Here is a 17,725-nt window from a genome sequence, read left to right on the forward strand (position 1 = left end):
GCTTCTTATAAATTTGTTTCTTAAGAAAAGAAACTCTCCCATTTCATGGGAATTCAGAACGTAAAGTGTCACACACAGGGTCTGCTTCAAGTTAAAGTTCTCAAAACAGCGACATCTTTTTGATGTAAATTCCTTAAGTATAGAATGGGAGCTGGAACAACAGAGCTCAGAAACTGTTATTCATTTTCCATTAACACTCCAATTCTGTCAGCAAAACTAGCGTATTCTAATCTTAGGCCAGGAATCCATACCAGGAGGACTTCCAGTAATTACAAAACAATCTAGTGATTTTCTTCACTTCCCTTGTTCTCCAGTTTAACTCCTCATCTACAATTTCCACTGCTCTCTTGTTAATATTTCCCATTCCTTTGCTCCTACCATCTCATGCCTGTCAAAACCCCAAAGCTGGAGAATAGCTAACCACTTAATATCCAGGGTATACTATCTACTAACTATTCTCGGTACTTTGTGTATTAACTCATTTAATAATCTCAACAATCCTATCAGATGCATACTCTTGTTATTCCCAGTTCACAGATGAGGAAATGGAGAATAAGTGACTCGCCCAAGGTCACGAGGCTATTCAATGATGCTCTCTGCCTGGGGCACTCTTCCACAATATTGCTGGGCTCCAGTGGGAAGATCACAGAAGCAATCAAATGGGTACCACTGCAAATTATAGTCAGCATCCTCATCTGGACCCTCACCCTGTTCGACAATTCCATTATGCTTCCCCAGGCTGCTTTTTCATTCCTGGAAAGACTATGTCAACCCTCTCTTTCCCTCATCTTCTCCCTTCACTCTCAGCAGACTAGTGTCCCTCCTACTTCCCAGAGAAAATAGAAACTATCAGAAAGAAACTCCTGTAGCTTCCTATTGCCTATTACAATGGAAGAAGTTCCCCCTCTCCCAACTGAGAACACAGAATCCCATGCCCTACTGCTTTCTCAGGGACTCTGTTCTGTCAATTATCTTCCCCCAACATCCCACCTTTTTACGTTCAACTCTTCTTTCCCCCTGAGACTCTCTCACCAGCATTTAAACATATTTCTCTCTCTCTCATCTTAAATACCCTCCCTCAACTCTGGCCTCATTCAGCTACTGACCAGGCTTTCTTTATGTCCACCCCTCCCTCAGCCTTCTGGCTTTTGCCTTTACTACTCCACAGAAAGTGTTCTTGTGAGTCACCAATAAACCTCTCTCAGCCCATATCTCATTGGCCGTCTCAGCTGCATTCAACACTGCTGTCACTGCCCTTACCAGAAACATTTCCCTTCCTTTGCTTTTCTGGCGCCGTGTACTGCTAATTTTTTCTCCTTCCCCTTTGGAGACTTCATTTCAGTCACCTTAGTGGGCTCCAACTGTCCCATCTGCTGTCCTAGGGCCTCTTTCTTCTTGCCCTACACCAAAAGCTCCAGGGACCCCTCATTCACTCCCCTGGCTTCAACTACCACTCGTTTGCCAGGGACACCCAACTCTTCCTGGCAGCTCAGTCAATTCTATTCTGCTATTCATCTCCACCTAGATGACTCGTGTGCATAAATTCAATGTTCCTAACACTAACTGAATTCTCTTTCCTCCAAATCCTGCTCCTTCATCAGTGTCCCATATCCTTACTTGCATCAGGAACTTGAGGAGCATCTTCTACCTCATTCCACACGTTCGCTCCCCCACCAAATCATGTTGATTCGATCTAAATACTGCTCACATCCATTCACTTCTCTCCATTCCCATGGCCACCACCCTAGTCTAGGCCACACTTACCTTTGCCTGGACTAATGTAAGAACTGATTCAATTGGTCTACTTTCTGCAACAGGGCCCTCACCCCTGCCCCAGCTCATTATTTACATTGAAGCCAGAATAATCTAGTTAAAAAGTAAATCTGATGATGGCATGGTTTCAATGGCCCTCTAGAAGCAATCCCAAACTCCAAATATAGTTGTTTTTTTTTTTTTCGGTATGCGGGCCTCACACTGTTGTGGCCTCTCCCGTTGCAGAGCGCAGGCTCCGGAAGCACAGGCTCCGTGGCATGTGGGATCTTCCCGGACCGGGGCACGAACCCGTGTCCCCTGCATTGGCAGGCGGATTCTCAACCACTGCACCACCAGGGAAGCCCCCAAATATAGTTTTTTTAAAATACTAAGAAATTACTCATACTTATGTCTCTGCTTTTATCTTTGGTCCTCACTTCCACTGGCTCTCTACTCTGTAGTAGCTTAAATGCTTCCCTAAGAGCCAAGCTTTTGTTGCACTTAGGAGATGTTCACATGTAGCTCCTTTGACCCCTCCCTCTCATTATCATCTATCACCTCCTCAAGGCACCCTTCTCTGACTTCTAGACCAAATTAAATCCCCTTAATATATTTACTATTTTTTACAAATTTTATCCCATTGTTATTTATATTCAGTATCTATTTTTGCCACATCCATACAGGAAGGAAATACGCCTGCCTACTAAATGTTATATTTCTAGACTAGAAATATTCCTAGACTAGACTCAGTATACAGTTTGTGAACCATTTATTTTTACTAATCTGGTCCTCATTTCTGTGCCACAGTTATTAGCTATCTACAGGCATTGTTAGGTGAACATTAAAGAAAATGTCATTTTGTTTCTTAATTCACACATGGCATGTCTAATAATTCATGACCATGAAAATCATGGAAAGGTCAATAGGGCACCTTTGGTCATGTGATCCACTAATGAAATAACCTGCTCATCACCTTTTTTTCTTTTTTTTCAGTTGCAAGACATTTTGTGTCTTTGAACATAGAAAATGAAAATGGAAAGTTTTCTGTTTCATCTCCGTTATGAAGTATGCTGTGTGGATAGTGTGTGTGTGTGTTGGTACCCACTTTGTTGACAAGCATACCCCACGTCCCATGCCCCTCCCCCACAGTGAGGATGTTACTTCCATTCTAGTACGTTCAGTCAAGCATTTTAAGGAAATGAAAATAGGTTTTCAATTTTTTTTAATCAATGAGGTAGGCAGTTTTACAGATGATACTAAATTCGCTGTCAGAGATAGAAAGTTTGTTGCTTAAAGAAATTCTATCTTTTATATGAAAGTTAGATAAAACTGAGTAGTACATCTTTTCTAACCTGTTTCTATCCCAAAGATAAATATATATTCTTTTCTTTCCAGTGATAACCAACTTGGTTTTGGAAAGTGAGGTCATTAAAGCATCCAAAATGGTTTCAAATGCCATGTTTCACACATGACTCTGATTCTCAAAGGTATCATGTGGATAAAAATCACACTTACCAAAGAAATACAATAATGACAGCTCAGAGGCCAATGCTGAAACTTGAAAGTAATTGAACCATTTAACCACCATTTTCTTGCTCAGAGTTTCTCCTCAGGAGTGACCCACTGCTAAAAGCCTATGTAGCATGCTGAATTCACTGCCATTGGGATAAGCTTAGTCTATTTTGAGGCATCTTCTAAAACTCAAACTAACCACGCTATCTTCCACAGCTTTTATCCAAGCTCTGCCTTATCCTAAAGCAAATTTTAGCCTGCATCAAAATCACCTAGAATGTTTATTAAAACACAGAAACACAGATCTTTTACCCCATACCCACAGTTTCTGATCAGTAGGTGTCTGGTGGGGCTGGAGAACTTGCATCTCAAAGATATTCTCAGTGATACTATTGATCAAGGGTGCATGTTTTAAGAACCCCTGTCTTAAAGTTATGCCCTTTTCCACAATACCTAGCATTCCTCCCTCCCAAATTATGTAAAAATTAGTTTCCTCTTGGCCATTCCTAACACCTCTTCATCCTTTTGTACTAACGGTACTTAAGGCCAGTACTGTCCCATAGAAATATCATGTGAGACACACACTGAGTTTTAAATTCTCTAAACTTAGTTTCAAATTCAAGTAAATTTTCTAGAATTCAATTTTCTAAATTAGCCACATTAGAAAGTAAAATGATGAAATTAATTTTATTGATACATTTAACCCAATATATCCAAAATACTGTCACCCAACACATACTTAATATAAAAAATATTAATGAGTGATTTTACTCCTTTTCCCTTACGTTCAAAGACTTACTAATTCCTTGAAGTCTGATGTTTGTTTTTGACATTTACAGAGCATCTCATTTTGGACTAGCCATATCTCAAGTGCTCTATAGGCATATATGGCTAGTGGCTGCTATCATGGACAGCAGTGCCATAGAACTTTAGAGTCAAGAAAACTGTGGCATTGAGGGCTCTTCATGGTCTGCCCACTTCTATGACTTTCACTACATTCTCTCAGTTTTAAGATGTACCCGATTGTCAGACACATTATTGATTTAACGGAAAAAAGGAACAATTACAGCATTAAATGTACACATTGATTTTAAAGTGCATGTCAGTCTAAAACTTCTATTTTTATACATAGAACCAAATACCTCACGATGAACTTGTTTTCCTCCTGCTACTTGTCCTATCCCCACATCTCCTCCCCCATCAGCAATCCCTTCCTCTAGCAAGATAATCCACATTAACAACCTAGTATTTGTGCTTCTTTATTTTTCCTCCATCCTCATATAATTCTATACAAATGTACACACAGAAGTTTGTCTATATTTGTTTTATTAAAACAGGATATTATACCCACTTCTCTGCACAATTCCTTCCTTATTCAATAATAACTCATGAAAATCCCTGCTAGTCAGCTAGAGGTTATATAGTTCATTCTTTTTCATGGCTACAGAAGAGTCTATGAAGTGGAATACCATAATTCATTCATTATTTCTGTTATTGCTGGGCATTTACACCTTATCCTTTTTTTAAGCACTAAGAAAATGCTATTAAAAAAAAGCAGAGGGCTTCCCTGGTGGCGCAGTGGTTGAGAGTCCGCCTGCCAATGCAGGGGACGCGGGTTCGTGCCCTGGTCCGGGAGGATCCCACGTACCGCGGAGCGGCTGGGCCCGTGAGCCATGGCCGCTGAGCCTGTGCGTCCGCAGCCTGTGCTCCGCAATGCGAGAGGCCCGCAAACCGCAAAAACAAAAAAAATACCAAAAAAAAGCAGAAACCTTTAGATAGATAGGTAGATAAATTATCAATCCATAGATAGCTATCATTGCCTACTCTCTCTTTAAATTAGCTTGCAGGGACTTCCCTGGTAGCGCAGTGGTTAAGAATCTGCCTGCCAACGCAGGGGACGTGAGTTCCATCCCTGGTCCAGGAAGACCCCACGTGACGTGGAGCAACAAAGCCCATGCACCACCACTACTGAGCCTGCACTCTAGAGCCCATGCGCCACAACTACTCAGCCCGCATGCTGCAACTACTGAAGCTGGCGCACCTAGAGCCCGTGCTCCGCAACAAGAGAAGCCACCGCAATGAGAAGCCCGTGCACCGCAGCGAAGAGTAGCTCCCACTCGCCACAACTAGAGAAAGCCCGTGCGCAGCAACAAAGACCCAACACAGCCAAAAATGAATAAATTTAACCAAAAAATTTTAAAAACAGATAGATAAATAAATTAGCTTGCGATCTCTTTGTTAGCCTTTACCTTAGACATTCTCCCACCGTATCTGGGCTCTTTCTTTCCAACAAATGAAACCAGTTGTTTGTACCATCCAAGCAAATCATTTTAAATCAATTTCCTAGTGAATTCTTCCACAGTCAACAACTGGTTCAGACTAATATATCTCCCCTTAACTCTCCCCAGTCATGCTCTCTCTATTCAGCTGTTCTCTTCAACTGTCTGGCTTCCTGGTAAATAGTAAACAAAGCTGGGGAAAATCCACATAGGAATGATTTTTTTGTTGTACATCCACTCACTTTGCAAAAAATATTGGTTGACATTAACCATATTCATTTCTTCAGTGATATTTTAAAATTAAAAAAAGAAACACAGACTAGGAACCAAAGGTCCTGGAATCCATAAGCTACCCAAAGTAGCACAGATGGTAACTCAAGTAATAATAATAATGAGAATGATAAATAGCAACAACTAACATTTATTGTTAGTTCATGATCGGCATTGTTCTAAGTACTTTACATATGTTAATTCATTTGCTTCTTCAAAATCTCCATAAGGTAAATACTCTTATTATTTTAACATTATTCCCACTTTATGGCTGAGGACACTGAGATGATACCTCCAGTAAATGGCAAAAGGAGGATTGAAATGTAGACAGTATGACTCGAGAGCTCTACCTGCTCACCTCGAAATAAAGCGCCTCACCTGTGAAATAAGTAAGTAGTAAAGCACCTCACCTCCCCTCTGTTTGAAACTCAGTGCCCTCAACTGTAAAATGGGTAGACTAGTACCAGCTCTTCCTACCTTTAGGATTGCTGAGAAGAAACATGAAAAACACTGAAAGCTCTAACAAGGGGAGGTCATCTGGTTTAAGGTTGGAAAATTGGGCTGAGATTATTTCATCATTTGACGCAAAAACTAACCAGATAGTGGTTTTTTTGTTTGTTTGTTTTTTGCGGTACGCGGGCCTCTCACTGCTGTGGCCTCTCCCGTTGCGGAGCACAGGCTCCGGACGCGCAGGCGCAGCGGCCATGGCTCACGGGCCCAGCCGCTCCGCGGCACGTGGGATCTTCCCGGACCGGGGCACGAACCCGTGTCCCCTGCATCGGCAGGCGGACTCGCAACCACTGCGCCACCAGGGAAGCCCCAGATAGTATTTTATACAACAGCAAACCAAGCCATTTTCTGACCACACATATCCTTGTGAAGGTGAGACTGGACATACAGGGCCAGCTAATGCAGACTGTGAATGACGCCAGATTCTCAAAGGGGCTGATTTGCCTGGAATTAGGAAAAAAGCAGCCAACCTTTACCTCTATTGTGTAGCCTGACCGTGTCCTTCCTCTCTCTGCTCCAGTCTTCGGACTTTGTTTAATAGGAGCACCATGCTATAAATCTTACATACTTAAGGGCCAAAAAGCTCTCCAGAGCCCTCACACTGAAATTTGTGTGGGAGTTCAGCACTACTGAATTTTCAAATAAAATGATTAACAGGCACCTCTAGGGCAGCCTCTGAGAAAACAATCCTTCCTGACATGCCACCTTAATCCGAGGAAGCTTTTTGTTCTCAGGTTTAATAAAATAGTTGGAAAGTAACGTAGGGATGAGGGTCTAGAAGCAGGTAGAGAGCAGCACCTCATTCTCCAGTCTGCAAGCTCCCGTGAGCTACTTGAATCTCATCTCTGCTCTGCTCTCTGTCCAGGCCTAACTAGGCCACTGGAATGTGCTACTGGGGAGGTTTCAGTCACTTAGTTCAATTTTCACTGCAATCAGCTCTAATTACTGGTTGCTAGAAACATTTTCTCCAAGATTTTAATAGTCGGAAATGGGTTCACCTGATCGGAAGCCTACTTGCTTTATGGTAGCACAATAACATCTGTCAGACTTCCTGAAGCAGAGAATTAAAATCAGTTAAAAGGATGAACGTAATCCAATCCAATTCAATCCCAGACTGATGGCTACAAGCCTCCTATTTGCTGAAACAATGATTTAGATGCCCTGCCAAATACATATAGGATGTTTATAGCCTAACACAATAGGAATCTGACTCATTTATGCAGCAGGAAGATCGTTTACAGCCAATTTCTAAAAGACACCAAGCATCAATAATAAATTTTCAAATCAAGGCCAGAAATTGCAATACTCAAAAAAGGCCTGTCAGGCAATATGAAATGGTTGTCAGAAGGAGGGTTTTCAGGGACGCCATAGACCAGTTTATAATCCAGAAGTGCCTATAAAATGGTCATGACCAGCCTGGCTTTCCAAGTCTCTGGGAAGGAGGAGGCTTGGCTGTAAAGGAGATTTAGGGCAACAAGAACAGGGCATCTGCTACTGAGAGATCTCAGCGCCAGCCTGGTGGCCTTTGGAGACAATCGCTAGAGCCACACCTTTTCTCAGCTACATCTGCTTCTTGGGAGCAATTCCTGCTTTGCACTTACGGAGAAGAGGCTGAATAATGCTGCTGGAGGGACTCAATTCTCTGCCCCACAGTGACTGTGTAGCCAGACCTTCCCTTTACTTACACATGTGTGCATGCCCACACACACATACACACACACACTTAAACAGGAATTTAAACATCCTAACCTTTTCCCTCTAATCCATCCCATACCATCCCAGGTGCTATTAAAACTTGCAGGAAATGAAAAGTAGCTCTACTCACAGGAAGACTGACTTCTGGGACGGAGCCTAGAAAAATGGCTCTGGGTCCCAGCTCAATCACTCACTAGCTGTGTGACTTTGAGAAAGTCATTGACACATCTGTGTCTCATTGTCTGACCTATAATACACAGCAAATAGCAGCTCATGTGAGGCGGAAATAAGGTCGTGCGTGAAAATTCTTAAAAAGAACTCCCAAGGTGTTCACTGAATTCATTGTTGCCAACTGGATCTGGATCTCATCCGAGCTTCCTACAAGAGCAAGCTGGGGAGTCAGGAACAGGAAAGGGTACCATTCTGGCTGATATTTGGAGTGATAGGACACATAAAAAAAGCCTCTCCTCGAGGAAAGTAGTCAGAATAAGACGGTTGGTATTTAAGCTCTCCCATTATCTAGCTCTCTGTCTTTTATCAAGTCCCTTAATCTCTCTGAGCTTTACTTTCCTCATGTATGCAATGGGATTCATGATGACACCTTACAGCATTACGGTGAATATGAAACATGAAAACATATATGAACATGTTCTGTAAACTCTAACGAATGTTCCATCCCTGGGTCTAGGCCCTCAACTACACTGTCTTGTTTCTTTTCTTCATAGCTCAGAATGACTTGAAACGTCCTGTTTGTTTTTCTACTGTTTGTCTGATTCACCCCACTAGAATGTCAACTCCCCGAAGACAGGAACTCTGTCTTAACAGCCGTATCACTCATGCTTAGAGTGGTCTTTTTCTGAATATTTTGTTACCTGATTGCTAGACAAGAACACTGGCAGTCAGCCCCAGAGAAAAAATTTTGAAGCAGTTGAAATCTGCCCTCATTGACCCCTCTCCCCATCCATCTTAGCATCAGAACTGAACAACTGCCTCCTTCCTGTGACTGGGGAATCCTCTATGTATGAAGAAAGTCTCTCTCTCCCTAGAGAAGCTACAAATGCCAGGTACCCACGTCCCAGCTTCCCTTGCAGCTAGGGTGCAGGAATTTGACTGGGTTCTGTCCCCAGGCTCACCCGCTGCACACTTTCCACTGAAAGCTAGTGACTTCAAGAAGAACTACACAATCCTCATCCTGGCAAGAGTGGTCAGGGAGCTAGCTCTGCTGATGGTCCTCACAGCAGCACCCAGGGTCCTGGGTTGGGAATATTGATGGAGCAGGCTGCTATATCTGCACCCAAGGTGTGTCTTCACTGGGTCATATCTGTGGCATGATATTGGCCCTTGTTCCTGATTGTATTACCTCCAAGTGTGGTTCTTCGGGCTATTCTGGATATTCTCTAGATACAACTGTAATTAGTGCTTTTATGTTTGACTTACCCAGGACCGGTTTGTTGCTTGACTGATAGGATCCTCCAATTCCCCAAACAGCCCAGTATCTCCATCAGATTAAAAGTGACCCTGGTCCCCTAAGAGACTCCAGCTAAACTGTCCTCCTAGCAGTTACCTGCTCCCCCCAGCAGCCCTTTGCCTTTTCTGAGATGAAACTGCATGTTTCCTGGTGCTTTTTCCCTTAGGACCTTACTTTCTATAATGGGTAATCTGATCAGTTAATTCAAGCCGATGTGTTCATTGCTGACGCTAATTTAATATTACCCCAGCAATTTAGCAGATACTTTTAATGCCTCAGAGCAAAAGAGAAAGGAATCACACAGTAGCCAGGGCCTGTGAGGATTCTACTCTTTGTCTGCAATCTCAAAGGTCCTACGTCCATTGAGACATCATGGACAGTCCCAAGATGGGTGCATTGTGGACCAATCACATGGTGACCCTGGTGCAGTTTATGGAATCAGTCTTTACTTCACGATTATTGACGTGCCTGCAAATACACAGATGCTATGTGTGCACATACATACACACACACACACACACACACACGAACCCCTACCTAAATAGTTCATTGGCTTCCCATTGCTTTTAGAATGAGAAGCAAAATCTTTAACATTCCCAGTAATGCCCTGAATCCTAAGCCCTAACCTAGTGATATAAATGATTATATCATTTGGCTCTCAGGTGGGGAGAGGGACAGTTAAAATCCTGATTTGTAGCATTTGCTGATTTTAGTGGCATAAATACTTCCCAAATGTTAATTTCAAGCTACCAAAATAATATCAACAAGGTTATAAAATTCCTGAATATTTAATAATGGCTCTCTCAAGCCAACAGGAGCCCCCAGCTCCAGTACACCACTGTTTTCCCAGTCACTTCTCAGTACACTTATCATTCTAAATCCATTGGCTTTTCAACTTCCAACTTCCTCAATGGGTCAAATATTTCTAGATTACTAGGGCTAGGCCTGATATATATGTAAGGCTGGATCTGTAAGTTCAGAAAATAATTTTGCTTCCAATATATAACTAGCTAGTTCATACTATTTCATTCAGTTAAGCAAACACATAACTGAGTTTTTAATATTTGCAAGACACAGTATTAGGCCTGGACCAGCAGAAGTAACAGATACTCCATTCCTGTTTTCAAGGAACTGACGATTTCAATCTACCTGACAGATGAGACCTCCTGTGTTCTGAAAGATCTCTGAGAGAGAAGGTCTCACCACACTACTGGCAACTGCCACACTCAATTCAGTTTGCTGAGTAATTTGTGTGTGTGCTTCTAATTCCTGGAGAATCGATGCACCTCCATTTCCTCTTATTCTGGGTGTCAGAAGAAAGAACATTTGGTCACCATTCTTCACATAATAAGCCTTCACTCCCTGAGAGTTATTGAGTTATACCTTTGTCTTCTCTTTGTAGATTAAATAATTCCAATCCCTTTAACCTCTTCTCAGAGGTCCTATTTGCCAGCCTTCAGTTTAATCATTTTCACTGCACCCTCCGGAGTCTCTCCAAGCCTTCAGCATTAAAATTTGTTGCTTTTGCCATTGAGCTCACTCTTCTAAGCAATTTATTCTTTCACGTAAACCAAGACAAAAGGAAAGCAGCCCCCAGATAAAAGGAAGAGACTAGAGAGAAGGACAGATTTCCTATGTAAGGAATTCATGGAGGACACTCACGCTGAAAGCAAATAGCATTTATTGTCAGCACTATTAAGGAAAAAGGGCCAAGACCAGAAGAATTTCTAAACAGCGCCAACCATTTTGCTTGACAATTATCTAAATCACATTTAAGATAAGGCTATTAACAAGCAAATTTGGGGCTTGCTTTAGTTACACCTGAAGTTCTCAGATGGGTGCTTATAAAATTCCTGTTAATGAGATTAAACAGGAGTTTTTGATTCTGTGCAATACCTCTGGCTGCCAAGTAGACTGTCCAGAGGTTACTATGTTATTTACAGGCAGCGTCTTTGACTGGTCAGTCCTGGCAAAGTGCAAAGGATCCTTCTTTCATTTCATTCTGTCAATCAATAGAAATTAATATTTCCTGAGCTGAGAGTGCAGGAATTCTAAATGAGTTTTAAGAAATGATGTACAGAGGCTGATCAAATACATGCTGATCACTGTATGGTACCAACATATGCCAAAAGGGGCAGATATGAAAACCAGAGCTCTAGTAAAAACCCTCTTCAAGATAAGCATGATGACTTAGAAATCTCTTTTTACCAAGATCCCTCCCTGCCTTTTTCTCTTATTGTTCCACTGAGATGAACCTGCCCCCTGTGAGCCAGTGGTGTGCCACACACACACACACACACACACACACACACACACACACACACACACACAGAAAAAGAGAGAGAAAAGGAGCGGGGGGTGGGGGGAGAGGGGCAGAAAGAGGGAGACAGAGGAGAGATAGTGTGTGAAGATTCTACTGACACATTTCCAAATGCTTTCAAGAAGCTGGGAAATGTAACATTCTACCTGTTCTGTTTCAGGGACTTCTTTGTTTTGGAGCCACTGTTTAGAAAAAATAAATTATTTTCCCATCTGGAAAAGTTAAAAGTATACAATTTTCTCCATATCCAATCAAAGAAAACAGTTGGTTGGATATGGAGAAGTGGAAAGAGAGAAACTATTGCTTTCTCTGGGCTAGTTCTGGGAAAACAGTAGTTAGTGTTCATCTAGTTCAATTGCTGAAGCTAGTATGGCTGTGGTGAGACCCTGTCTGGCTGAGAACCAGTAGGGCTGAGAGAGGTCTGTCAACAGCAGCCATGGGAGAACCAGCTACGTTCTGAAAAAGATTCTTTGCCAAGTTCTCTAATAACAGAACAAATTCATGATTTGGTGTGGAATTTTCTCAGGGACGTGTAGACCCAAAGACAGTTCAGCCTATCAAACAATGACTTAAACGCTAAGACTTATGGAATTGATACAGTGATCCTTAAATAATCAACAGTTAAGATGGCCAAGAGCTTATAACCACAGCATCTTAAGAAGAAGCACCTCCTGGGTGAAAGAAGACACTTCACTAAGCTGTTTAATTTATCCGTGGGGACCCATTATATCCCTCCTATTCTTGCTGGCTCTTCACGCCCAGGCACACGCCCCAGGTGTCTGTCCCCCTGAGTGAAGGAAAGGCATAGTTACGCAAACGCAGTTGGTAAATAAATGCACAGTTGAGCTCCCAGGAGTTCTGAAACAATGGTGATTAAAGCTGTAGCATATTGAATAGTTGTGTGTTGAGAAATCGACACTGTAATGTAATAATTACCATTTTTAGAAAGGCAAGATTCCAATTATGAAGTGAACTACAAATCACCCCGATTTCATTTATTTCATGGTAAAGATAGTCTCGTAAATTCTGATCAAGTGGTAAGCAAATGAAAGTAGGGCACTGATGTCAATGTATGTTGCCATGTTACTTTGTAGTGGTAATGGCAAGTGGCCAATAATGTTGGATGAATAAATCACCAGTAGACACAACTCAGTGCTCCCTCTCTTTATCTAAATACATACCTCAGAGACTTATACCAAATCGTTTCTAAGAAACAGCAATTTGCATCACTCCGCTATAATCCACTGCACCTTGGGAAGCAATCTATATCCCATTTGAATTTGAGAAATAATATCACCAATACCGAACAAGCGCATTTCTACATCGGGAAGGTTAAAAGAAAACAAAAACCAAAGGAGGGGGGGAGAAAACAGAGAAAATAAAAGGAAAGTAAGGAAAAGGGAGAAAGACAAGAAGTAAAAAACAGATTGGTGCATTTTTAAAAACACCCATCTTTAAAGAACAAGTGACATTTTCAGTAAAGCTTTTCTGAATCTGAAAAAGTAAAATAAAATTCCTGCTGACTTTCAAAAGCCAAACCTTTGGGTCATTCTTTAAAAAAATAGATAGCCAGCAGATTAAAGGAACTCCATTTACAAAAATCAAATGAACCTCTAACAAAGCTTGTTTGGGACATGAATAAATCATCTGGTCATGAATTATTCATTGTTATCAAGAAACAAGCTGGGATTCCAGGAACTGGGCTTAGGGAAGTGCTAAAACCAGGGAGTGAGTGAGTTCATTGTCTCAAACCCACCATGGGAAGGGAGAGGACAGGCCACAGTGTACTGACAAGTGATGCTGACCATGCTAAATGGTTTCAGGGGACACTTTGGCAGCATTTACACCCCAGAGCATAAAGCAAATAGAGTTCAATCCTTACTTTACTTTAGAAAATTGCATGTACTTAGTAACAGACCATAAGACATTTTGAGCATTGGATCTTTTCTCTTTTGAATGCGCGACATACATGGGGAATCTGAGCTGTATGCAAAAGACAGTAGGAGTTAAAAGTTTGCATTTAAGGGAGAACACTAGAAAATTCCTTAAAGATACACTGTTAAGAGTGGTCTGACCTACTCATTCATGGCTTTGGGGGTTGGATTCTTTTTATTGGGGTCGGGAAGAAAGAAAGGGAGCCTCTCAGACTTAATCAACTAATCAGCCTGTGTATGTGTTCCAGGTCCAAACTGCTTTGCAGGAACTACAATCATTCCGGCTGGCATTGAAGTGAAAGTGGATGAATGTAACATCTGTCACTGTCACAACGGGGACTGGTGGAAGCCTGCTCAGTGTTCAAAACGCGAATGCCAAGGCAAGCAGACTGTGTAGAACAGATTCCCACCGATGACAAGCTCTTAGGAGAGAATGCGATGGCTTCTACCCTGCACATGTTTAAAACAAGAGACAACAAACGAACTCCTGCCAGCTACAACAGGGTCACCAGCAAAACCTTTTAGGGTTGACAAAAGTGAATATTTTACTAAGAGGAAATTTCTCTTTCTTTCTTGCTATATAAAATATATATAGCATATAGCTATCAAAACTGCTTTTGTAATTATCCATGCTTGACGGTGACTTGACAACTGGATTTCTGGAACAAAAAGAAAGAAATAGCCTTGTACAGGTTTCTTCTCTGGTGACACCTCTGGCCTGCCAGCTCACCATCTACTGACTTTCTCCATTTTTACTCTTCTGTAAACCTGGCATTTTTCTCGTGGAGTGATTTATTTTTTCCTCTTTAGAGTCTAAGGGGGCAGGTTTGACTGCACAGTAAGGTCTTGAATTGTGTCAAATAAGCTTCAGTAAAGCAGTGTCAGGAGTGAGGACCCTCCTGATTAGGAAGATGCAAAATCATCCAAGCAATCACTCCCCTCGAGTGAATCTTGCCCTGCAGGGTCAGAAGAGAGAGGTGTACATAGATGGACCCTCTGCTGGGCTGGGTGGGGAACTGGAGCTCAGTGCATTATGCAGGGACTCACAATTTGATTCTTACAAACGACACATTTCATTCACAAATTTTTGAAACTGCCAATCAAAAACTAATAATGTGAAGAATACCATGAGCTTGACTAAAGAATCCAAAGGGAGACAGGTATTCAAAATTGCAGCATCAATCACCAGACTTTCTCATGATGCTGAATTTAAGTTCGGCTTATAACGAAACACACTACACCCACTCTGTCACCTGGCGCGATAAATACCAGAACCAGGGTGCATAGCCCCACTGTGAATCTGAATCCTTCTGAACACTTCTGGCTTTTGAGTTCAGATTTGGCTGAAAGCCAGTCATATTTTGACAACCAAAAAGCGGTTTTTCCTGGTTCAGGACTGTGTTTGCCATGTTACAGTAACGACCGCTCAGCCCTCTGTCTAAAACACAGGTTCAGGACACTCTTTCCACCTCAAGTGCTGATTTAAAGATTAGGGTAGAGTGAGTCTTGCACAATACAATTCCATTTGTTGAACATTTTTTAAAATGTATATATTAGACACTGAACAATTAAAATGAACCTTTGAAGAGTCTCAAGGTTGCCCTGGTAATGCTGCTAGTATAGTAACAGAAAAAATAAAATACACAGGGTATCTGATGCCACCTCTATTCAAGTGCAAATTTAACAATTCTGAAACCACATGGCATAGCTAGTCATTTATTCCACTCTCCTGTCTTGAAAACCCTGGCACAGATCTGGTAGGGTCCTTGAGGAGCCTTGAAGGTTGTCTGCATTACCAGTGCTCTTTCCTTTTCGGCTCCCACTCCTATCTGGGCTTGGCCATAGCTCCAGTGGAGTTGCCGCATGCCTGTACAGGGTTTCTCACCCTCAGCGCTATTGACATTTGGGGCCATACGATTAATTGTCATTGGGAGCTGTCCTGTGCATTTTTGGGATGTTTAGCAGCATTCTTGGCTTCTATCCGCTAAATGCCAAGAGCAGTACCCTAACTGCAATAACAGAATGTCTCTGGACATTGTCAAATGTCCCCAGGGTGTGTGGAAGGGGGCAGAATTTCACCTGGTTGAGAACCATTGGTCTAGAATGATCAGTACAGAGTGGTTTTCTACCGGGGGGAAGTACCAGCCAAGGTCTGGCTGAGGCTGTGGCTTTGGTGAGCCTCAGAGCCCTCGCGGACAGGCACGATCAGCAGCCCCGAGGGGACGGGTCAGTCTCCTCCAAAGGGAGTGACGCTTCACCACCACAGGTCCACCCTCAGGACACACATCTCTTTAGTCTCATCAACTGGGTTTTCCTTTAAAATCGTCAAGCCTCTCCTCCCTGGAAGCTCCTCCCGTCATCAAGAAAGAGTTGTCATTTCCAAAATTACTGTGTTGACCCGTCGGACCTGACACTTCTCACACACACTGTGCTTGTGTTCTGATACCAATAGTCAGGCTGGCGCCATCCAAGGGAGAACATCAAGCCGCCTTCCCTTAGAACACCAATTCGCAGCAAGGGTGGTGCTTTTCAGTTGCCACCCTGGATACATCATAAAGACAGTCATGAATCATTCATGAACAATTCTGCATGATTTATTCCTGCACTTCAAAGTAAAGGCACTCCACACTTCAGCTTGTTTCTAGACAGAGATGTATTATAGAGCTTTCTTTGCCCTGAGGTTGCCTACTGCCAGCCTCAAAAATCTTCACTCTTGGAAAGAAATAATAATAATAAATGACAGGAGTAAGGTTTGAAACCCAGAAAACATCATTAATAGAGCCATGTTTCATAGTACCCTATCTATTTTTAAGGAGTTACTATGTCCTTTGTAGAAAACAGAAGGCGAGAGCAACTTGGCAGCCAGGGTACAGAAATTTTGCATCAAAGGCTGGGCACCGTGAGAGTCACAACAAGAATTTTCGAGAATGGAGTACAATACCCATCAAGAAACTCTCTTCAGAGAGTTTGTAGAATGAAGGCTGCTCAGCTGCCTCTGTTACCAGCCAGAGAGAGGGATTATTTTATTGTTGCCCTTGGATTTTATTTTTCCTTCTCAGAGTCTCACTACAAGCTGTTTCCTTTAAGACTTTGTAGCACTGACATATTTCCCCCTTTAGGGAGAGATGAACCTATACTGTGACAGAATTTCTCATAAACTGATAAACACTTTACAACTTCCTTCTACCCAGGTCACTGAGAAATCCTTTCTAAACTCTGAACAACACAGTTCTGGTTTCATCTGTTGTTGCTGTTGTTTTTTTCTTTTGAAAGCTTTGTCTGCAGCTACCCCATCACCACTACCCTCCTACATCTCCTCCGCCTTTGGTTCTTGGCTTTAACTACAGCTCTATTTAAATAAGGGATCAACATCCTGACTGACAGCTGATGCCTGTTAAAAAAACGATTCAGTTTCTAAAATCTTTGAAAAATGGTGTGCCTGAAAACTAGTGAGAAAAAAAACAAACACTAAACACTCAACTGTAAAAAGGGGATTCTAGCAACAATATTTGATGTGTAAAAGAATATATTATTAAAAAACTATTTTGTTAAATATAAAGTGTGTTAACCAGCAAACACGGTTTGTGGTATATTTTCCTTCCTAAATTTCTCCCTTCTCCCTACTCTTCATTTAACGACTAATTCTAAGTGACTTCCGTCATCTGAAAATACATGTGTTGTTAGAGCTATATTGAATTAGAATTAGGCTTCAGCTTTAGCATTTGTCTGAGTACATTTTCATTTTTCATAATAGAAGGCAAGGCTGATTTAGGGATCAGAGAGGAACTCAAACCAGCAGTGAGAGGGTAAGTGATAGGAAAAATATTTCCCTGACCCAGATCCATGCACACTATACTAATGATAATCTGTATTTGAGGGCTTACTCTGTGGCAGGCCCTGTGCTGTGCACTGAACCTTTTCTATTCAATCCACACAGCACAGCTACGAGGCAGGGACTCTTATTATCTCTGCTTTGCTGTTGAGG

The 17,725-nt window shown here is 42.0% G+C and overlaps 1 protein-coding gene across 2 annotated transcripts in view; it reads left to right on the plus strand.

The window, feature by feature from the left end:
* The window catches only part of VWC2L (von Willebrand factor C domain containing 2 like), a 161,640-nt gene extending 144,327 nt beyond the window's left edge, over nt 1-17,313 (plus strand). Inside the window, exon 4 of one of the 2 annotated variants that reach the window (XM_059052922.2) lies at nt 13,989-17,313. In XM_059052922.2, coding sequence (XP_058908905.1) covers nt 13,989-14,137 — 149 coding nt within the window. In that variant the 3' untranslated portion in view covers nt 14,138-17,313. The remainder of the gene's footprint in view (nt 1-13,988) is intronic. The other variant, XM_067027551.1, reaches the window with a different exon arrangement.
* Nucleotides 17,314-17,725: the final 412 nt, after the last annotated feature.

This window comes from Kogia breviceps, chromosome 2 (genome assembly GCF_026419965.1).
Source record: "Kogia breviceps isolate mKogBre1 chromosome 2, mKogBre1 haplotype 1, whole genome shotgun sequence".
NCBI lineage: Eukaryota > Metazoa > Chordata > Mammalia > Artiodactyla > Physeteridae > Kogia > Kogia breviceps.